The sequence below is a fragment of the Neoarius graeffei genome, chromosome 2 (genome assembly GCF_027579695.1).
Source record: "Neoarius graeffei isolate fNeoGra1 chromosome 2, fNeoGra1.pri, whole genome shotgun sequence".
NCBI lineage: Eukaryota > Metazoa > Chordata > Actinopteri > Siluriformes > Ariidae > Neoarius > Neoarius graeffei.
The window spans coordinates 32,490,647-32,514,567 of NC_083570.1; the positions used below are offsets into that span (position 1 = coordinate 32,490,647).

Consider the following 23,921-nt stretch of genomic DNA (forward strand, 5'->3'; position numbering starts at 1 on the left):
ACCTACGTCACGCCTGGGTGGGATCACCAACGTCACATCCTCCATGAAGGAATAAGTAACCCGGAAACTTCCAACTCGCCCTCTTTTGGCTCCGCGTGAACTCAGCACACGGACATAAGGAGGACCCTGCACCAGAAAACCAGATAAAGATGTCTTTTTCTTTTCCTCAAGAATCAGAGTTTCGCGCTTTTCTTTCACCTTTGGCCATGGTTGATTCTAGGATCGCGCGATTTTAAACTCAGCTTGAGCTACAGCCGGTTTGTTTGCCTATTATCAAGTATGTACCAAACTGCCGCCAAGCAGTTAATTTAAAAGTTAGATGCGACCGGATCCTTCTAATATTAAAAAAAGCTGTGCACATTGTCTGATCAGAGACTTTCTTTTCATCACAAGCGACCACGCGTCGGACCAAGAAATTCTCTGCGCTTCACATGCTTCACAACGGTGAAACTCCAAAAGTCTCGGAACTTCTTCTCATAATCTTGCTATAAGCAAGATACTAAGTAAGACTGGCAAATTTTGGGGCATAAAACTAGTCTTAGGAATTTGCTTTATTGAAGTAGTGTGAATTTAAACTCAGGAACTGTTTAAGTGTGCACACTGATTTTTGTGTTGAATTGATTGTTCTATTTTGTTTTGATCTCTCAATTGTTTAATAGACAGGTTGCATGCTATCTTCTATTCCTTCCTAACACTCTTAATTTCATTCTTACACATATTTTGACCTCATCAAGGTTTCAGTGAATTTGGTAATGTTATAAAGCTAGTGAGTTAGCTGCTATGGCTAATTCTTCTGTCTCATTAGTATCCAGAGCTAATTGTATTGTCTCAAGGGAACACGTGGCGGCCCTCCTCCACAGGCCTCACAAACACACTAGCTAGCATCCCTTTGTCTTAGCTAGCGACACAAGGCTAATCTGTGTCTCCACACGTGGCCAACACATCTTAGCTAGCAACCTGAGCTAAATCCTTTGTTCTCAAACCCCACGTGGTGACACACCCTCCTTAGCTAGCCACACGGCTAATTCTTTTGTCTTGTTAGCAAGCTAGGCTAACCTTTTGTTTACCACAAACACACCTTAGCTAGCAATCCATGCTAACTTTTGCTTAGGCCACACACACACAAACACACCTTAGCTAGCATTCCTTTGTCTTAGCTAGCGACACAAGGCTAATCTGTGTCTCCACACGTGGCCAACCCATCTCAATTAGCAACCAAAGCTAACTCTCTTGCTGTACTTAGAAACACGTGGTCACGACCACACACACCTCAGATAAGATTCACAAACACACACACACACACACACACACACATAACACACACCGTTGATGCTTGTTTATATGTATATATCTGCTGACATTATTCATTTTTATCTTTGTTATAATAAATTCAATTATTATTGAAATGTGTGTTTTACTTGTTGTTCCAATACTTTTGAAGTCGCCCAAATCTCAAAGAATTCCAAGGTGCATATGATTTATGTAATATGGTAAGTGATCATAATAATTTGAATATGCCATAATTTAGCTGTTTGGTAATTTTTTATTAAGCACCAAAATTAATGGTATAAATTAATGAGACTGATCCAATGAGACTGATTCCATGAGTGATTTAATGATAATATGAGACTGATTTAATGACAATAATTAATGAGACTGATTTAATGAGATTGATCACTTAATTACCAATTGCACCTACACAGGCCCCCGGGGCCATATTCTGAGTTTCTTTCTGAATTTGCAGATTTTATCTCAGATCTGGTTATTTCCTTAGATAAAGCTTTAGTTGTCTGAGATTTTAATATCCACTTCGATAACCCAGAAGACCCTTTGAAAGCAGCGTTTGTGTCTATTTTAGATTAAGTAGGGATTAATCAGAATGTCACAGGACCGACCCATAATGGTGGTTACACCCTCGATCTAATACTAACATTCGGGTTAAACGTAGAAAATATAGCCATACTTCCACAGTCTGAAGTTATCTCAGATCATTATCTCATCTCATTCAAACTATGTCTGAGTAATAATATATGCACCTCACCACGCTACTGTATTAAACGTACATTCACGTCAACTACTGCACAGAGCTTTATAAATGATCTCCCAGAGTTATCAACTTTGATTGGGTCACTGTCAGCCTTTGCAGAACTTGATCAGGCAACTGAATGCTTAGAGTCAACATTCCGCCATACCTTAGATAATGTAACTCCTCTGAAAAGGAAAATGGTCAGAGACAAAAAATTAGCACCCTGGTATAATGATGACACTCGCAAATTAAAACAGACCACTTGAAAATTGGAACATAAATGGTGTCAAACAAAATTGGTAGTGTTCAAATTAGCGTGGAAGGAGAGCTTCCTGAAGTATAGAAAAGCTCTTAGTGCTGCTAGATCAACATATCGCTCCTCCCTAATAGAAGATAACAAAAATAATCCTAGATTCCTATTTAATACTGTAGCAAAATTAACCAGGAATAAGTCCACTATAGACACATGCATACTTGTAGTATGCAGTAGCAACGATTTCATGAATTTTTTTAATGACAAAATTGAGGATATCCGACAAAAAAATTCAAACTACTAATTTAAGGTCAGACAATGTAAGTGACCCTGTAGTTAACAATATAACTGTATCAGATCATCAGTTAGAATGTTTTATTCCCCTAAAAGAAACTGAATTACTTTCATTAATCTCGGCATCAAAAGCCTCAACTTGTGTTACCTACAGATCTATTCAAACAGATAATACCTGAAGTAATTGAACCGCTTCTAAAAATAATAAATTATTCTCTTACGATTGGCTATGTACCCAAATCCTTTAAACTAGCAGTTATCAAACCCCTGATTAAAAAACCTGACCTTGATCCCTGTCAGCTGTCCAATTATCGGCCAATATCAAACCTCCCCTTTATCTCCAAGATCCTTGAAAAAGCTGTGGCACAGCAGTTATGCTTATATTTACATAGGAATAACATCCATGAAATGTATCAGTCAGGATTTAGACCTCATCATAGCACAGAGACAGCTTTGGTTAAAGTAGTAAATTACCTACTGTTGGCGTTTGATCAGGGCTGTCTCGCTGCTTGTGTTGTTTGACCTTAGTGCAGCATTTGATACCTTTGATCATTCCATTCTTCTGGAAAGACTAGAAAATGTTGTGGGAGTTAAGGGATTGGCCCTCTCCTGGCTCAGGTCTTATTTAACTGATCGCTATCAGTATGTTGATATAAATGGTGATATTTCTAGACATACTGAGGTAAAGTTTGGTGTTCCACAAGGTTCTGTCTTGGGTCCACTGCTTTTTTCTTTATATATGTTACCTCTGGGTGATATTATTCGTCAACATTGTATTAGTTTCCACTGTTATGCTGATGACACACAGTTGTATGTTTCTGCAAAACCAGATGAGAGACACCAGCTTAATAGAATTGAGGAATGTGTAAAGGACATTAGACACTGGATGCTTATTAACTTCCTTCTGCTTAACTCTGACAAGACTGAAGTACTTGTACTAGGACCACATGCAGCTAGAAGTAAGTTTTCTGATTACACAGTGACTCTGGATGGCCTTTCTGTTTCTTCATGTGCAGCAGTAAAAGACCTCAGAGTGATTATTGACCCCAGTCTTTCATTCAAAACTCACATTGATAATGTTACCCGGATAGCTTTCTTTCATCTCAGAAATATTGCTAAGATAAGAAATTTAATGTTACTACATGACGCGGAAAAACTAGTTCATGCTTGTGTTACCTCCAGGTTGGATTATTGCAATGCCTTACTGTCTGGATGTTCCAATAAGTGCATAAACAAGCTCCAGTTAGTTCAAAATGCAGCAGCAAGAGTCCTTACTAGAACTAGAAAATATGACCACATCACCCCTGTCTTATCCACACTGCATTGGCTCTCAATCAAATTTTGGATTGATTATAAAGTACTACTATTGACCTTTAAAGCACTGAATGGTCTCGCACCACAGTACCTGAGTGAACTTCTGCTCCTCTATGAGCCACCACGCCTACTTAGATCAAAAGGTGCAGGCTATCTGCTGGTACCTCGTATAGTGAAGGCTACATCAGGGGGCAGAGCCTTTTCTTACAAAGCCCCACAGTTATGGAATAGCCTTCCAAGTAATGTTCGGGAATCAGACACAGTCTCAGCATTTAAGTCTAGGCTGAAAACATATCTGTTTAGTCAAGCCTTTTGTTAACGGTGTTTATGAGGTAAAGGTGTAGATCTGGAGGGTCCTCAGACATAGAGTGTTTTGGTAAACTGGGATGTATGGATGCTGTCAGTCCCCATTCGCTTGCTTGCTCAAGTCTGTTGATGGTGTAGTGGCTGGCTGCTTTATGTCCCGGGGCTCCCTCATGCGTGTGTTACCTTCTGGCTCTCCCCTTTTAGTTATGCTGTCATAGATAGTTGCCGGAGTCCCTGCTTGTACTCAGTGCAATATGTATACTGTTCCTACTTATTCAGGTGACATTGGGCATACCTAACAACCTGTGCCCCCCCCCCCCCCCCCCCCCAAATCTGTCCCTCTGAGTTACATGTTGGTCCTGGGATTGAGATGCTGACCTCTTCTGCTCCTCGGACCTGCCTGATCCATCCTGGTGCCCTGTGTCTGGTTGGAGTCTCATCGCATCGCTCCTGTGGAGGGCGGCCCCATGTGGACAGTTGGGGGTCGCGCCTGGAGGATGCTCTGGACTCTTGCAGTGGTGCTTTCGTGGCTGGGGACTGCAGTTGACTTGCTGACTTTAGGACTGCAGTTGACTTGCTGACTTTGGGACTACGGTTGTCGTGAACGGTTTTGCGCTCAGGTTTCCATCAGTGGGGGGTTTATAGCATCAACAAAGCTGACTTTGTTAGGACTGTTAATGTTATAGTCATGTTGTCTGTTGTTGCCCGGATGGGCGTGGGTTCCCTTTTGAGTCTGGTTCCTCTCGAGGTTTCTCCCTCATGTCATCTGGGGGAGTTTTTCCTTGCTACCGTCGCCACAGGCTTGCTCATTGGGGATAGATTAGGGATAAAATTAGCTCATATTTTAAGCCGTTCATGTTCTGTAAAGCTGCTTTGCGACAATGTTTATTGTTAAAAGCACTATACAAATAAACCTGACTTGACTTAACTTCAAGAAGAATAAAACGCATCTGCAGAGATTCTCTGCTGTTGCTCTTAATGCCAAGGGCTGCTACAGTGTTAGTAAATAATCACACGTTATTTTTTGAAAAGCAGATTAAAAATAATTGCTGGATAAAAACCTATCTATCTTATGTAAATAAGAAGATACAAATTTCATTGTCCGGTGGTCAAGTTTTTATGATTTACGTTGCCTTACACTTATGATCAGGTTCCCTGTGGTGGTACATGTTCATCGCCTGTACGTACGTATGTACAGATGGACGTTGTACGGTCACAAAAGCCATCAAAAATTAGGTTGACGCATTACCATATTCTCTTAAGTATTTATCCTCAATATGAGTGTGTGTGTGTGAGAGAAAGTCTAGAAGGCATGAGAGAAAAACAGACAGGAAGAAAGAGCAACATCATTTGTTCCACTTCAAAAGGCATACACTACGGATTTTAGATCAAGCGGAGAGGACCGTCGATAAGCGATGCTGACCTTGCCCACAAAAAGCAATATAATATTCAAAGTGGCCCATACACACACATTATATAATTACTGTAGATTATTAATTTTCACATAATGCATATATACGTTCACAAACACACACCTGTATGACCTCAGTCAAGATCTCCTGTTTGCTGAATCTGTAGATGATGACGTGAGCAGACACACCAGCGACACACAGCATCCGGCTATCAGGACACCAAGCCATGAGCTGGATGGCAAATGGATCCTCGTCCACTATCTCTGTGTACGCTTTCTCCTCCTTACTGCGTGCTTTCTCAAACACCTTGGCTGTCTTCAGCTTGTACAATACCTGGAGCATTACTGAGCATCATGGGAAATGGAGTTCATGTCAACATAGAGATATTCACTACATACATAAACAAAGATATGATTATTTATATTTCATATTTGGAGCTAGGACTAACAGACAATTTGCAGTTGCTCAGGCAAAGCAAATTAATAGCCGCAGCTGTTTTTTCTGAACAGGATTACTGCTTCTTGTCTAATTAGTCTTCATCATCATTTCCATTCCCATTTGCACAAATCTGTTTTAAATAAATCCTCTATATGATGATGATGATGATGATGATGATGATGATATGAAAGGTGTGGCGGTTTTAAAAGGCAGGTCTTTCAGCAATACCATTTCAGTAATGTCATTGAAAATGTTCCATGTTGTGCTTAAAGCAGTAAGATGATTATATCCATACAGGGAATAATATAGGGTAGGAAGGAAAGGTTATCACAATTATGGCTAAAATGAAGCAATACTTATGGCTCATTCTTTTTGTCTGTGAAAAGAAAAGAGTAAGACTCGGTTGGACAGAGACATTCTGGTAAGTGGAGTTAAGTTAATGGATAGAGGCCATGCACTGTATGGCACTGCAAGGACAGAGTTCAGAGAGCAGCCAGATCTATCATCATACTGGAGATAAGCACATTAGCCTAAAGCAAAGGCAGGCGTCCTGGGTAATGCACTGACATACTGCAGTTAGTGCACAATTTCTTGCCACAGGGACACTTTTTAGTGCTTTTTATGACCAAATGCTTCCTTTTAAGACATATAATGTTTTGCGATTCATATACAATTCAATGAGTCAAGTCTGGTATCAGAGAGTTTTGCTGGAACACTGGGTTTCTATTTTAAGGAAAAGAAGGGCATTCAAGAAACAAAATATTATTTAATCATTAATAATAATAGTAATTAATAATAATAATTAGTATCTATCTATCTATCTATCTATCTATCTATCTATCTATCTATCTATCTATCTATCTATCTATCTATCTATCTATGACACTATTTATTAAACTATTTATTTGAAGCCTTATATAAATGAGGAAAAATGAATTCAATAAATCATGAAAATACAGAAGTGGAGTACTAACTTGCAGAGGCATCCCAAAACTTCACAGAACCATCAGCATGCCTATGATAAAGATAGAATCTGTGATTAAACTGTTTCAAACACACACATCTTAAACATTGCTGCATAAAAACTATCATTAGGATCCTGCAGAATCTAGGAACCATGTGCTTATTATTAATAACACCCTTTCGGAAAAAAGCGTTTGCTCAGTCATGTGTTAAACAATCTAAATAACATGCTCTTTTAAAAACTTTTTTTTTTTCAGGGAAATTGATGTTTCCTTATATTCATCCATCCATTATCTGTAACTGCTTATCCTGTTCTACAGGGTCGCAGGCAAGCTGGATCCTCTCCCAGCTGACGATGGTCAAGAGGCGGGGTACACTCTGGACAAGTCACCAGGTTATTGCAGGGCTGACACAGAGACAAACAACCATTCACACTCACATTCACACCTATGCTCAATTTAGAGCCACCAATTAGCCTAACCTGCATGTCTTTGGACTGTGGGGGAAACCGGAGCACCCGGAGGAAACCCACGCAAACACAGGGAGAACATACAAACTCCACACAGAAAGGCCCTCGCCGGCCACTGGGCTCGAACCCAGGACCTTCTTGCTAACCACTACACTACCGTGCTGCCCCTGTTTCCTAATATTATAGATACTATAATATTTAATATAGTAATGATAACACAGATAATTGATAATATACTTAAAAATAAAGCCAGCAAAGTATAAAAATTCAGTTTTCTGAGTGCATTAGATGTGCAGAAATTTTGAAAAAAAAAAAGAACAGAGATAGCAAAGAACGTTACATTATGACTCACACCCACAAAATCACTTACCCAGTTATTATTATTTCTGGATAGCTTTGAGTGCCCTGGCCCCAGTTTCCACCACTTATAGGCCATTCCTGTGATAACCAGACAAGAGAAAGAATGCAGGCTTAAGTCATTTATATCAGAGCTAAGTGTAATAACAGTTCTGTGCAAAAGTCTTAGGCACCTTATTTTTTATTCGTCCAAACTTTGTTATAGATTTATATTTTATGACTTCTACACTATTGAGTCAGTACAAAAACATTTTAGATTTCCAAGCATTAACTTTCCAGCAGAAAAGGAAATGTTACAGAAAGTTAGTTTGTTGGTAAAGAAAGCAGCACATAACTTGTACGTAAGAGATCACTTTTCAGACAAAAAAAAAATTAGAACTGTGAGTAAAGTCACTATAGAATACCCCCCACTTATGAGCCTGTCATCATATATTGCCATATGTAAGGTAATAAGTTGAATTATCTTCACTTTGAAACATCAGAAACTATTTTTCTTCATGCACATCTTCAGATTGTATACTGCAACTCTGAGTTGTGCTGAGTTGTGTATACTGAGTTGTGCTTACAAGACACATGGACAGACAGACAGACGGAAAGACAGACAGGGTGAGTCCTATATACCCCCCCCCCCCACACACACACTTTGTTTGCAGGGGGTATTAAAATAAATAAATAAATAAATAAATATTTTATTATATATTTATCTATATATAAAAATATTAAATGAAGGCTGCTGCAGAAATAAGAAGCAAGGTGCAACAGTCAAACTCTCCAGGAGAACTGGAGATCTCCTCAACCTTCTACAAAATGTTCATTAAAATTTACAGCTTAGCTTCTTATAAAACTGCACACACTGTAGGCTATCTGAGACTGCTACTTGTTTTTATTAAAGCAGAGGGTCATCACATTAAATAATGACTTTGTTTCGTTTATGACTGTTTACTGCTCTTTATAGTATTTTTTAAATGTTGAAACATTAATTTAATTTCATTATTTTTGAAGACATCTTTACAATTGGACCTGCCTGATCCATCCTGTTACCCTCCATCTGGCTGGAGTCTCATCTCATTGCTCCTGTGGAGGACGGTCCCATATGGACAGTCAAAAGTTGCACTTGGAAGACAGCTCTGGACACTTATGGATATTAATGTCTGAGGACTACAGTTAACTTGGTAACTTTAGGACTGCAGCTGTAGTTTTGCACTCAAGTTTCCATTAATGAACAGTTTATAACTTCAACCAAACAGACTTCCTGTTAAAACTATAATGAATTTCCTGGTTTCACAGTTATACTTTGTGACTATATTGTTACATCTATTCAAACAGATAATGCCTGGAGTAATTGAACCGCTTCTAAAAATAATAAATTCTTCTCTTATGATTGGCTATGTACCCAAATCCTTTAAACTAGCAGTTATCAAACCCCTGATTAAAAAACCTGACCTTGATCCCTGTCAGCTGTCCAATTATCGGCCAATATCAAACCTCCCCTTTATCTCCAAGATCCTTGAAAAAGCTGTAGCACAGCAGTTATGCTCATATTTACATAGGAATAACATCCATGAAATGTATCAGTCAGGATTTAGACCTCATCATACAGTAGCACAGAGACAGCACTGGTTAAAGTAGTAAATGACCTACTGTTGGCGTCTGATCAGGGCTGTGTCTCGCTACTTGTGTTGCTTGACCTTAGTGCAGCATTTGATACCATTGATCATTCCATTCTTCTGGATAGACTAGAAAATGTTGTGGGAGTTAAGGGAATGGCCCTCTCCTGGCTCAGGTCTTATCTAACTGATCGTTATCAGTATGTTGATATAAATGGTGATATTTCTAGACGTACCGAGGTAAAGTTTGGTGTTCCACAAGGTTCTGTCTTGGGTCCACTGCTTTTTTCTCTATATATGTTACCTCTGGGCGATATTATTCATAAACATTGTATTAGTTTCCACTGTTATGCTGATGACACACAGTTGTATGTCTCTGCAAAACCTGATGAGAGACACCAGCTTAATAGAATTGAGGAATGTGTTAAGGACATTAGACACTGGATGCTTATTAATTTCCTTCTGCTTAACTCTGACAAGACTGAAGTACTTGTGCTAGGACCACATACAGCTAGAAGTAAGTTTTCTGATTACACAGTGACTCTGGATGGCCTTTCTGTTTCTTCACGTGCAGCAGTAAAAGACCTTGGAGTGATTATTGACCCCAGTCTTTCATTCGAAACTCACATTGATAACATCACCTGGATAGCTTTCTTTCATCTCAGAAATATTGCAAAGATAAGAAATTTAATGTCATTGCATGATGCAGAAAAACTAGTCCATGCTTTCGTTACCTCCAGGTTGGATTATTGTAATGCCTTACTGTCTGGATGTTCCAATAAGTGCATAAATAAGCTCCAGTTAGTTCAAAATGCAGCAGCAAGAGTCCTTACTAGAACTAGAAAATATGACCACATCACGCCTGTCTTATCCACACTGCATTGGCTCCCAATCAAATTTCGTATTGATTATAAAATACTTCTATTGACCTTTAAAGCACTAAATGGTCTCGCACCACAGTACCTGAGTGAACTTCTGCTCCTCTATGACCCGCCACACCTACTTAGATCAAAAGGTGCAGGCTATCTGCTGGTACCTCGTATAGTGAAGGCTACATCAGGGGGCAGAGCCTTTTCTTACAAAGCCCCACTGTTATGGAACAGCCTTCCAAGTAATGTTCGGGAATCAGACACAATCTCAGCATTTAAGTCTAGGCTGAAAACATATCTGTTTAGTCAAGCCTTTTGTTAATGGTGTTTATGAGGTAAAGGAGTAGATCTGGAGGGTCCTCAGACATAGAGTGTTTTGGTAAACTGGGATGTATGGATGCTGTCAGTCCCCACTTGCTTGGTCACTCGAGTTTGTTGATGGTGTAGTGGCTGGCTGCTTTATGTCCCGGGGCTCCCTCATGCCTGTGTTACCTTCTGGCTCTCTCCTTTTAGTTATGCTGTCATAGTTAGTTGCCAGAGTCCCTGCTTGTACTCGGTGCAATATGTATACTGCTCCTACTTATTCAGGTGACATTGGGCATGCCTACCAACCTGTGTTTTCTTTCCCTCCCCCCCACCCCAAATCTGTCCCTCTGAGTTACATGGAGTCAACAGGAAATCTTTTGGTGGAGAGGGTGGAGACCTCGACTGGCTATCATAGCCTGCAGGGAATTGGCCGTCAGACATTCTGTCGCATGTCCCAGACCCGGTGAAATGTAACTGAATTGTCTTGGCCAGCCCTAAGGGTCCCATCTGCATCTCATCATTGCTGAGGAGTGTGCTCCCATCACCCAATCAAGCATCCAGCCAGAGCAGGTCATGATATTTTTTACCATATTAACATGCCATTGTTGTGTGTTATGCCTGATGTAAAGACTCTCGTCTCTGCAAGCCTACTACACAGATTTAATACTTGTCATTTTTAGGGCATACCTAACAACCTGTGTTTTCTTTCTCCCCCCCTCCCCCAATCTGTCCCTCTGAGTTACATGTTGGTCCTGGGATTGAGATGCTGGCCTCTTCTGCCCCTCGGACCTGCTTGATCCATCCTGGTGCCCTGTGTCTGGTCGGAGTTTTATCGCACCGCTCCTGTGAAGGACGGCCCCATGAGGACAGTTGAGGGTTATACCTGTTAAAACTGTTAATATTATAGTCAGGCTGTCTGTTGTTGCCCAAATGAGGATGGGTTCCCTTTTGAGTCTGGTTCCTCTCAAGGTTTCTTCCTCATGATGTCTGAGGGAGTTTTTCCTTGCCACCGTCGCCACAGGCTTGCTCATTGGGGATAGATTAGGGATAAAATTAGCTCATGTTTTAAGTCGTTCAAATTCTGTAAAGGTGCTTTGCGACAATGTTTATTGTTAAAAGTGCTATACAAATAAACTTGATTTGATTTGATTTATATAGGACACAGTTATAAACGCAAGTTATTTATAATCATGCTATCTGTTATCACCAAAATAAGGATGGGTTCTCTTTTGAGTCTGGTTCCTCTTGAGGTTTCTTCGTCATGCCGTCTGAGGGAGTTTTTCCTTGCCAACCATCACCACAGGCTTGCTCATTGGGGATAAATTAGGGATAAAATTAGCTCATGTTTAAATCTTTAATTTTCTGTAAAGCTGCTTTGCAACAGTGTCTACTGTTAAAAGCACTATAAAAATAAACTTGACTTGACATGTGACTAAGACTTGTGCACAGTACTTATTCACTGCAACCCCTCTATAACAAACTCTTTTACTATGAACTTTTGTATATAACAAACGAAGTTTGTGTCCCTCACCTTTAATGACAATGAGTCAGTCTTCAAAAAAAACCCCCAAAAAACAAGAGTGCTCTGAGAACACAATATCCCCCGCTGGCAATTATGCCATAACTCTGGTAAAATGCAACTGAATTGAACGAAATTGCAATATGCATATTACTGACATAGAACAAAGAATCCTGTCAAGTTTCGTGAAATTCCTCCAAAAATTGTGAGAGGAGTTGATTTCAGAAGGTGAGTACCCTTCCTGGGATGGACAGATGGACATTGCCATGATATAATCCCCCTTCAGGCCTTTTGGCCAGTGGGGGATAATAAAAATTGTGAGGGAAGTTGATTTCAGAAAGCAAGCACACCTTGATGAAATTGCCAAAGTACAAGTTTGTTAATAATCAAAGGCATAACTCTGGTAAAATTTGCCCAAATTAAATGAAATTTCAATATGCATATAACTGTCATATAATACAGTCTTTTGCCAAGTTTGGTGAAATTCTTCCACAAATCGTGAGAGGAGTTGATTTCAGAAGAACACCCTCATGAAATTGTCACAGTACAAGTTATTTTATCAAGGGTCAAAACTGGTAAAATTTTCACAAATGAAATTAATTCGCAATATGTGTATTACCGTCATATAACAAGGCCTTTTGCCAAGCTTTGAGAAATTCGTCTAAAAATTGTGAGAGGAGTTGATGTCAGAAGGCATTCACACCTTCATGAAATTGCAAAGTACAAGATTGTTAATAAAGGGCCACAATTGGTTCCTGAGTTGTTTGCGCTGAGTCCTTTTTTCCCGCAAGTGCCGGCGTTAATTACTAATCCTTTTTTAACTTTTTTCTACAAATAAATTTCCAGTATCCTCTTCATTTTTATTGTAATGTCACTTTCCTTTTTGTACTTTTTACTTTCGCTTTCTTTTTTCCGGTTTTTTTTTTCCCGGTTTTTCTCTTTCTTTTTTCGGAAGAACGCTGAGACCGGAAGCTTTCTTTTTCTCTTCTCCTGTGTAAAGACCACAAGTGGAGGCCATCCACATCGGATCTGCTTTAATATCAACAGATCTTCGTTTAAGGTACGTGAATCTTTTCATCATGGCACACCTTCTGCCTGTTCAGTGTGCTGAGTGCAGGATGTTTAGTCATTCTTCCTCCGTCGCTAGCGATAGCTTTATTAGCTTTATTTGTGATAAGTGCAGATTAGTTAGCTCTCTGACGGAGAAGATTACAGTGCTAGAAGCGCGTGTCCAGGCTTTAGAGCAGGTTAGTGAGCGTGAGAACAGTGTAGCTTCTGTAGGGGAAAGTCTGGATGCCCTAGGTGGAGTCAGTAATCCCCCAACTCCGGCATTAGAGCCCTTACAGCGAGGCGAATGGGTGACGGCTCGGCGGCATAAGCGTAGAGCCAAAGCTACCGCTGAGGCTCGCCCACAGGAGCACCACTCCTCTCTGCGTCACGTGCCGAACAGGTTTGCTCTCCTTAGTGATGCACCCACTGAGAAACCTGAAAGAGCTCTGGTTATAGGGGACTCTATCATACGGCATGTGAAATTAGCTCAGCCTTTAGGGGCACCAGCAGCTTTAGTTAGGTGTATACCGGGAGCCAGGGTGCCGGACATAGCAGGTAATCTTATGACCCTTTTCCACTACCCTTTTTCAGCTCACTTCAGCTCGCTTCAGCTCACTTCAGCCCAACACGGCTCGCGTTTCGACTACCAAAGAACAGCACGACTCAGCTCGCTTCAGCCCTGCTTAGCCCCTAAAACTCGCACCGTTTTGGAGTGGGGATGAAGCGAGCCAAACCGAGCCGAGTGAGGCTGGGGGCGTGAGCAGACACTCCCCTGTGCACTGATTGGTGAGGAGGAGTGTCCTCACATGCCCACACACGCCCCGCGAGCACGCTGGGATCTGTAAACACCGTAAACCCGGAAGAAGAAGAATTACGAATTACGAGAATTTCTGAAGCCTTATGCTCCTCGCCTCATCTATATGCTCTTGCCAGTATCTGTTGGCGTTGTCGGTGACAACAAGCCACAGAACCAAGACCAGCAACACTAACGACTCCATGTCCTCCATGTTTATTGTTTACTCTCCGGGTCGTGAGACTACCGCTTAAAAGATCACTGATGTCACTGTTTGCGCTGCTTAACGACATCACGTGACGTCCACCCACTTTCGCTAACTCCACCCAATGTGTCCACCCACTTCCAGCCAGCACGGTTCAGCGCGGTTGTAGTCGAAATGCAACTCCAACAGCCCCGCTCAGCTTGACTCAGCCCAACTCAGCACGGCACGGCTCAGCCCGACTCAGCCGCGTTTGTAGTGGAAAAGCGGCATTAGGGTCCTAGGCAAGCACAGGTTCTCAAAGATAGTTATCCATGCAGGAGCTAATGATATATGCCTTCGTCAGTCTGAGGTTACTAAGAGTAACTTTGTAGAGGTGTTTAAATTAGCGAAGGCGATGTCTGATGCTGTAGTATGCTCTGGCCCCATCCCAATGTGGCGTGGCGATGTAGCTTACAGCAGGTTATGGTCGCTGAACTGCTGGCTGTCCAGGTGGTGCTCTGAAAACAGTGTGGGCTTTATAGATAATTGGGCTAATTTTGAGGGCACTGCTGGCCTGTTAGGGCGGGACGGTATCCATCCCACTCGGGAAGGTGCTGCTCTCATTTCCTGCAGCATAGGTCATAGTCTCAGAACAGGCCTAGTTAATTTCTGACAATCCAGAGCCAAGGCCAGGGAGCAGACGAACAGGCTAAACCGACTGTCTGCTAGCTGCACAGAGTTGTCACTCAGGGTCCACTACATCGAGACTGTGTCTGTTCCCCGAGCTCAACAAAAAGGTAGAAATTTTCAGAGAGTTTGTTCCAGTAACCTAATCAATATAAAATTAGATCATACTGACTGTACAGCTGCTGCCAGCACCTTTGATCTAAAGGTGGGGCTATTAAATATTAGATCTCTTACATCTAAAGCGCTAATGGTTAATGAACTCATTACTGATCAGGAGTTTAATGTACTTTGTTTAACTGAAACATGGATTAAGCCAAATGAATATATAGCATTAAATGAAGCGAGTCCTCCTGGATACAATTATATACACCAGCCTCGTCTAACTGGCAGAGGAGGAGGCGTTGCGGTTATTTATAACGATTATCTAGGTGTAACACAAAAACCTGGTTATAAATTTAATACATTTGAAGTTCTTCATACTCATATAATGTATGTAGCCTTGAAAAATAAGTCTACCCAGTTAATTCCATTGCTTATTATTTACAGGCCCCCGGGGCCATATTCTGAGTTTCTTTCTGAATTTGCAGATTTTATCTCAGATCTGGTTATTTCCTTAGACAAAGCTTTAGTTGTCTTAGATTTTAATATTCGCTTTGATAACCCAGAAGACCCTTTAAAAACAGCGCTTGTGTCCATCTTAGATTCAGTCGGGATTAAGCAGAATGTCATAGGACCGACCCATAATGGTGGTCACACCCTTGATCTAATACTAACATTCAGATTAAACGTAGACAATATAGTCATACTTCCACAGTCTGAAGTTATCTCAGATCATTATCTCATCTCATTCAAACTATGTCTGAGTAATAATATATGCACCTCACCACGCTACTGTATTAAACGTACTTTCACGTCAACTACTACACAGAGCTTTATAAATGATCTCCCAGAGTTGTCAACTTTGATTGGGTCACTGTCAGCCCCTGCAGAACTTGATCAGGCAACTGAATGCTTAGAGTCAACATTCCGCCATACTTTAGATAATGTAGCTCCTCTAAAAAGGAAAATGGTCAGAGACAAAAAATTAGCACCCTGGTATAATGATGACACTCGCACATTAAAACAGACCACTCGAAAATTGGAACGTAAATGGCGTCAAACAAAATTGGTAGTGTTCAAATTAGCTTGGAAGGAGAGCTTCCTGAAGTATAGAAAAGCTCTTAGTGCTACTAGATCAACATATTTCTCCTCCCTAATAGAAGATAACAAAAATAATCCTAGATTCCTATTTAATACTGTAGCAAAATTAACCAGGAATAAGTCCACTATCAACACATGCACACCTGCAGCATGTAGTAGCAATGACTTCATGAATTTTTTCAATGACAAAATTGAGAATATCCGACAAAAAATTCAAACTACTAATTTAAGGTCAGACAATGAAAGTGACCTTGTAGTTAACTATATAACTGTATCAGATCATCAGTTAGAATGTTTTACTCCCCTTAAAGAAACTGAATTACTTTCATTAATCTCTACATCAAAAGCCTCAACTTGCGTACTAGATCCCTTACCTACACATCTATTCAAACAGATAATGCCTGGAGTAATTGAACCGCTTCTAAAAATAATAAATTCTTCTCTTACGATTGGCTATGTACCCAAATCCTTTAAACTAGCAGTTATCAAACCCCTGATTAAAAAACCTGACCTTGATCCCTGTCAGCTGTCCAATTATTGGCCAATATCAAACTTCCCCTTTATCTCCAAGATCCTTGAAAAAGCTGTAGCACAGCAGTTATACTCATATTTACATAGGAATAACATCCATGAAATGTATCAGTCAGGATTTAGACCTCATCATAGCACAGAGACAGCACTGGTTAAAGTAGTAAACGACCTACTGTTGGCGTCTGATCAGGGCTGTGTCTCGCTACTTGTGTTGCTTGACCTTAGTGCAGCATTTGATACCATTGATCATTCCATTCTTCTGGATAGACTAGAAAATGTTGTGGGAGTTAAGGGAATGGCCCTCTCCTGGCTCAGGTCTTATCTAACTGATCGCTATCAGTATGTTGATATAAATGGTGATATTTCTGGACGTACCGAGGTAAAGTTTGGTGTTCCACAAGGTTCTGTCTTGGGTCCACTGCTTTTTTCTCTATATATGTTACCTCTGGGTGATATTACTCGTAAACATTGTATTAGTTTCCACTGTTATGCTGATGACACACAGTTGTATGTCTCTGCAAAACCTGATGAGAGACACCAGCTTAATAGAATTGAGGAATGTGTTAAGGACATTAGACACTGGATGCTTATTAATTTCCTTCTGCTTAACTCTGACAAGACTGAAGTACTTGTACTAGGACCACATACAGCTAGAAGTAAGTTTTCTGATTACACAGTGACTCTGGATGGCCTTTCTGTTTCTTCACGTGCAGCAGTAAAAGACCTCGGAGTGATTATTGACCCCAGTCTTTCATTCGAAACTCACATTGATAACATCACCCGGATAGCTTTCTTTCATCTCAGAAATATTGCAAAGATAAGAAATTTAATGTCATTGTGTGACGCAGAAAAACTAGTCCATACTTTTGTTACCTCCAGGTTGGATTATTGTAATGCCTTACTGTCTGGATGTTCCAATAAGTGCATAAATAAGCTCCAGTTAGTTCAAAATGCAGCAGCAAGAGTCCTTACTAGAACTAGAAAATATGACCATATCATGCCTGTCTTATCCACACTGCATTGGCTCCCAATCAAATTTCGTATTGATTATAAAATACTACTATTGACCTTTAAAGCACTAAATCGTCTCGCACCACAGTACCTGAGTGAACTTCTGCTCCTCTATGACCCAACACGCCTACTTAGATCAAAAGGTGCAGGCTATCTGCTGGTACCTCGTATAGTGAAGGCTACATCAGGGGGAAGAGCCTTTTCTTACAAAGCCCCACAGTTATGGAACAGCCTTCCAAGTAATGTTCGGGAATCAGACACAGTCTCAGCATTTAAGTCTAGGCTGAAAACATATCTGTTTAGTCAAGCCTTTTGTTAATGGTGTTTATGAGGTAAAGGTGTAGATCTAGAGGGTCCTCAGACATAGAGTGTTTTGGTAAACTGGGATGTATGGATGCTGTCAGTCCCCACTCGCTTGCTCACTCAAGTTTGTTGACGGTGTAGAGGCTGGCTGCTTTATGTCCCGGGGCTCCCTCATGCCCGTGTTACCTTCTGGCTCTCTCCTTTTAGTTATGCTGTCATAGTTAGTTGCCGGAGTCCCTGCTTGTACTCGGTGCAATATGTATACTGCTCCTACTTATTCAGGTGACATTGGGCATATCTAACAACCTGTGTTTTCTTTCCCTCCCCCCCACCCCACCCCACCCCACCCCAAATCTGTCCCTGTGAGTTACATGAAGTCAACAGGAAATCTTTTGGTGGAGAGGGTGGAGACCTCGACTGGCTATCGTAGCCTGCAGCGAATCGGCCGTCAGACTTCTGTCGCATGTCCCAGACCCGGTGAAATGTAACTGAATTGTCTTGGCCAGCCCTAAGGGTCCCATCTGCATCTCATCATTGCTGAGGAGTGTGCTCCCATCACCCAGTCAAGCATCCAGCCAGAGCAGGTCATGATATATTTTTTACCATATTAACATGCCATTGTTGTGTGTTATGCCTGATGTAAAGACTCTCGTCTCTGCGAGCCTACCACACAGATTTAATACTTGTCATTTTTAGGGCATACCTAACAACATGTGTTTTCTTTCTCTCTCTCTTCCCCCCCCCCAATCTGTCCCTCTGAGTTACATGTTGGTCCTGGGATTGAGATGCTGGCCTCTTCTGCCCCTCGGACCTGCTTGATCCATCCTGGTGCCCTGTGTCTGGTCGGAGTTTTATCGCACCGCTCCTGTGAAGGACGGCCCCATGAGGACAGTTGAGGGTTATACCTGGAGGATGCTCTGGACTCTTACAGTAATGCTTTTATGGCTGAGGTCTACAGTTGTCTTGCTAACTTTAGGACTTCAGTTGTCATGAACAGTTTTGCACTCAAGTTTCCATCAATGAAGATTTATAACATCAACGAAACTGTCCTCATGTTAAAACTGTTAATATTATAATCAGGCTGTCTGCTGTTGCCCAAATGAGGATGGGTTCCCTTTTGAGTCTGGTTCCTCTAGAGGTTTCTTCCTCATGTCGTCTGAGGGAGTTTTTCCTTGCCACCGTCGCCACAGGCTTGCTCATTGGGGATAGATTAGGGATAAAATTAGCTCATGTTTTAAGTCATTTAAATTCTGTAAAGCTGCTTTGCGACAATATTTATTGTTAAAAGCGCTATACAAATAAACTTGACTTGACTTGACAACTCTGGTAAAATGTGACCGACTTGAACAAAATAACAATATGCGTACTACTGACATATAACAATGCCTTTTGCCAAGTTTCATGAAATTCCTCCAAAAACTGTGAGAGGAGCTGATTTCAGAAGGTGAGCATCCCTCCCGGGATGGACAGACGGATGGATGGAAATTGCCATGACATAATCCCCCTTCGGGCCTTTCAGCCAGAGGGGGATAACCCCCCCTCCATCACTGTGTCATGTCCATGTGCGTTTGCATTCAGAGTGTGCAGTACCATTAGGACTAATTACAGTACTATGAACCTGTTCCAGATTAGAGTGCAATCACAGTGTGCGCTTACACTCTAAACACGCAGACTTGGTGAAGTATACATTCTGTATAGTGTTTCACATTACCAAGCCTTGTATCTGTATGTTGCCTTTCTGGTTTTGACTTTTTGTGCATTTGGACTCCGCCATTCTGTTTGAACCTTGTGTGACCATTGCCCATTTCATGACCCTGCCTTTGTCTTATGCTTTTGAACTGTTTGCTTGCCTGTTTGAAAATAAACACTCTTCCTGAAATTACATCTGTCATTCACCTGCTGACATGACACACTGAGCCATGCACTCCTCTTCCCACCAGAGACAAACAATCAAGTCCAAAGTCAAGTTAATAATGTGTGTTAATACAATTGAACAAAGGCTTAACTAGCCTCGATTAGGTGTCGATTACTAACAATTATCAAGAACAGTGATCAAAGGATTGATAAAAGGACGAAATGAATGCTGATACCATTAAATGTAACACCTAGTTAAAGTGTACTGGCGGCGTTTTACCTTGATGACGCTTTGCACACTATTGGCATTATTTTAACCAGCTTCATGAGGTAGTCACCTGGAAAGCTTTTCAATTAACAGGTGTCTCGTCAAAAGTTAATTAGTAGAATTTCTTGCCTTCTTAATGTGTTTGAGACCAAACAGTAAATAGTAAATAATACAAATACAGTAAATAGCCCTATTCCACAACTGTAGTAATCCATATTACATCAAGAACTGCTCAACTAATAAAGAGAAACGATATCCATCATTACTTTCAGACATGAAGCATCTTAATTAATAAAAATACCATTGAAAAACAATTGAATTAGAAGGTGTGTCCAAACCTTTGATTGGTACTTGCATATGCTAAGGCTAAAGCTAGTCAGGGCAATGAAGTGCTCTGAAAAACTGAATGCGGAAATTGAGGGCTGTTGCACTGTGCTGAGCCGCGACGGAGTCTCTCTGCGAGGTGCATGAGTCAATCTGGTCCTCTTGCTGTGACACAGATTGCAGAATAAAGACTGAACTTTTCAGTTGGTCGAACAGTCTCACCTCCTTTCAGGCACAGAAATACTTCCTAATGTGCACTTTAGATGCAGCACTTTGGGACAATGGGCCCGCACAGCAGGGTCACAGACAGATACAACTAAGGCCAAGCGCGTGCGTGCACACACACACACACACACACACACACACACACACACACACACACACACACACACACACACACACACATCTCGGGAATGTGCTTGATTTTGAGGTTTGACAATAATCTGTTTGCAAACAGTACAACTCCGACATCTTTCTTTGAAGACTATGAGGACTAGAGGTGATCTGCCCTTTCTGGATTGGAGTATATCCTTGTACTTTCTTTCTATAATGCCTTATAGTTTTTGTTCATTCTTTTGGAGCACAGGCCACCATGAAGCAAGAGTAGATTTGCCTAGAAAAAAAAAACACATCAAAACAAAAACAAAGCAGCACAATGTGGTGTGGCAGCGGGGGCATGGCCAAGCAGCAGTCTGTGAATGGAGGGCGGGGTCGGGGAAGGTAAGTGGTTAAGTCATTCCACCTGCTGTCAATAATGTGTCTGTGTGTTACAGGGATGGAGCATAAAAGGAGAGAGAGAGAGCAGAGAAAAGGAGCTCTCTCCCCGACCACAATGCATGTATGAATGAGTGAGTGAGTGAATGAGTAAGAAAGAAAGAAAGAAAGCTGAAAAGCTAAATAAAGTGGTTTGGCTAACATCAACTCTCGCCTGCTGTGCTTCTGTGCTCCACCCACATCAGGAATTGTTACAGTGGTGCCGAAACCCGGGAGCACAGAAGCACAGCAGCGAGAGTTGATGTTAGGCAAACTACTTTATTTAGCTTTTCAGCTTTCTTTCTTTCTTACTCATTCACTCATTCATGCATGCATTGTGGTCGGGGAGAGAGCTCCTTTTCTCTACTCTCTCTCTCCTTTTATGCTCCATCCCTGTAAAACACACACACACACACACACACACACACACACACACACACACACACACACACACACACACACACACATTATTGACAGCAGGTGGAATGACTTAACCACTTACCTTCCCCGACCCTGCCCTCCATTCACAGACTGCTGTGTGGCCACGCCCTCGCTGCCACATGTGGTATTGCAATGTATCCTGTAGCTATTTCCTTATCAGTTTCCCTCTAAACAGCCTTTTTTGCTCCCCTTGATAGTACAACACAACATGAAATTAGAACAAGATAACATACAGAGACATGATCATGGAAATTCCCATCCCTCAGTAGAATATAGTTCTTCAAACTACATGTTGTCTGGATGAGAAGACGGTGCTTGTATGCATTCTCACCTTTTTGCTGTAGCCCTGTCGTTTTTGGCAGGAGCCGACCGAATAAAGTGCAGAAACGAGGTCTATGGGACAGTCAGCGATGTATTCGCAACACGTCACCGGAGACTCATGAATTGTCAAGGGGTAAGGGTTCTCAAAGATAGGGTAGCTGTGAAAACATGGTCACGTGTGCATTAACTTCCTTTTATACTCCACTTGGGCTTAGATTACTTTAGACATGAATTTACTGAATTTGGTGATGCCACTGGTTTGGTGTGGTTACAGTGACTAAAGTATATTATTACACGGCTTAGCTGAATACTCAATTCTGATTGGTCAATTACAGCATTCTACTGTCTGTTATTTCTGTACACGGTTCTGATCATAGACTCTGGAGGACCATGTCCAATCATATGCTCTGGAGGACCATGTCCAATCTGCAGAAAGAAGTCCAGTAAATTTTGTTGCTTTAATAGTCAGATTAACAGTGCCAGCTTGTTTGCGATACCTTGTGACAAAAAAAAGCACGATTTTTCAGCATCAATTGAAATGTTCAATTTAACGTGAATTGTGAATTATAATGCTAAGTAGGCTAATCCTAAAAATTTGTTATGGATGCAGTTCCAACTGTAAAATCTAACATTTTGTTTTCCGGAAGCAATAATATAAATTTTAAATCAATATTTTGTGTTGATTTCTTTGGTAAGTAACCGTGTAATAAAAATGTACAGAGAGCTGGTTGTTATGGCGAAATAAACCCCTTCAGGGTAATTCAAGATCTCTCCACTTCACATTGGGGTCCTGATCACTCTGTAGGTGTTTATTTTGTAATAATTACTAGCTTACTCTACATACGTATCACTTACATAAGATATACAGGATATCAAAACTTGCACATACCCATTTTGTGCGAGGTCAATAACAACTAAATCCTTTTCTAGAAGGACCACTACAGCATAAGGTTCCTGAAAATCTGGTTGGGGCAGACAGAGAGAGAGAAAAAAAGCACTCGTTTATCAACTGTATATTTTATAGTGTAAGTAAATAACTGGTTGCTGAGGTAAACTTTCCTCCCTAAACTTCAGCAAGGACACAAGCACTCATAGCTGCAGCTGTTCAGTTTCTTATGCAGTTGGTGAGAAATAAAACAGCTCTCTCTGCGAAATAAAACAGCTCTCTCAAGTCACCAAAAACTCTCCTTCTGCATCTGCTTGTGCAATGCCTAAATTTCCTGAATGACACCATAAACCATACAAATACATTTTTGTGAAAGAAGGCAGTATGAGCAATGCACTGCAACCCACAGCATCATTAAAGCTTTCGCTTTTCCTCCTTGCTGAGCTAAAAGTACACTCAGCTCACAGTGGTCTCAATGAAAGACTGAAAAAAAGGTGACAGAAAGGAAATGGCTGCATAAGGTACACACACACACACACACACACACACACACACACACACACACACACAATAATAATAATAATAATAATAATAATAATAAATCCATCCATTATCTGTAGCCACTTATCCTGTTCTACAGGGTCGCAGGCAAGCTGGAGCCTATCCCAGCTGACTATGGGCGAGAGGAGGGGTACACCCTGGACAAGTTGCCAGGTCATATATATATCTGTGTGTGTGTAAAATCAGGATAAATGTGTTTTCCAGCACAAAATTAAATGTTACATAACATTTTTTTTTAATCTGAGCAGCATATTACACAAGAGAGCACTTTTCAGATTAAAAAAGAAAACATAATGAAGGCTGCTGGGCTTTGCTGGAAAATTAAGAAGCAAGTGTGACAAAGTGTCCAGAAGAACTGTAGCTGGTTCTGTAAGGTGTTCAGTAAAACCTACAGCTCACTTCCTTATAAAACTGCACTAATTGTACCCGAGATTACTATCTTTTTTTTAAAACAAAGGGTCGTCTCACACCAAATATTGACTTTGGTTCATTAATATGGCTAACTGTTGTTTATAGTCAACATTATTTTTTTCACGTTTAATCTTTATTTAATTATTTTTAAGTCATTTTTGGTCTACAGCATTTCTTTACATGTGCCTAAGAGTTTTGCACAGAAGTAAC

General features: G+C 40.9%; 1 protein-coding gene across 4 annotated transcripts in view; it reads right to left on the reverse strand.

Moving 5' to 3' along the window:
- Positions 1 to 23,921, reverse strand: part of stxbp5a (syntaxin binding protein 5a (tomosyn)) — a 322,570-nt gene that overhangs the window by 33,313 nt on the left and 265,336 nt on the right. For all 4 annotated transcript variants that reach the window (XM_060914103.1, XM_060914104.1, XM_060914102.1 and 1 more), the window contains exons 11-15: positions 22,743 to 22,815; positions 21,864 to 22,011; positions 7,846 to 7,913; positions 7,018 to 7,058; positions 5,729 to 5,949 (exon numbers count right to left, since the gene is read on the reverse strand). In XM_060914103.1, coding sequence (XP_060770086.1) covers positions 5,729 to 5,949; positions 7,018 to 7,058; positions 7,846 to 7,913; positions 21,864 to 22,011; positions 22,743 to 22,815 — 551 coding nt within the window. The remainder of the gene's footprint in view (positions 1 to 5,728; positions 5,950 to 7,017; positions 7,059 to 7,845; positions 7,914 to 21,863; positions 22,012 to 22,742; positions 22,816 to 23,921) is intronic.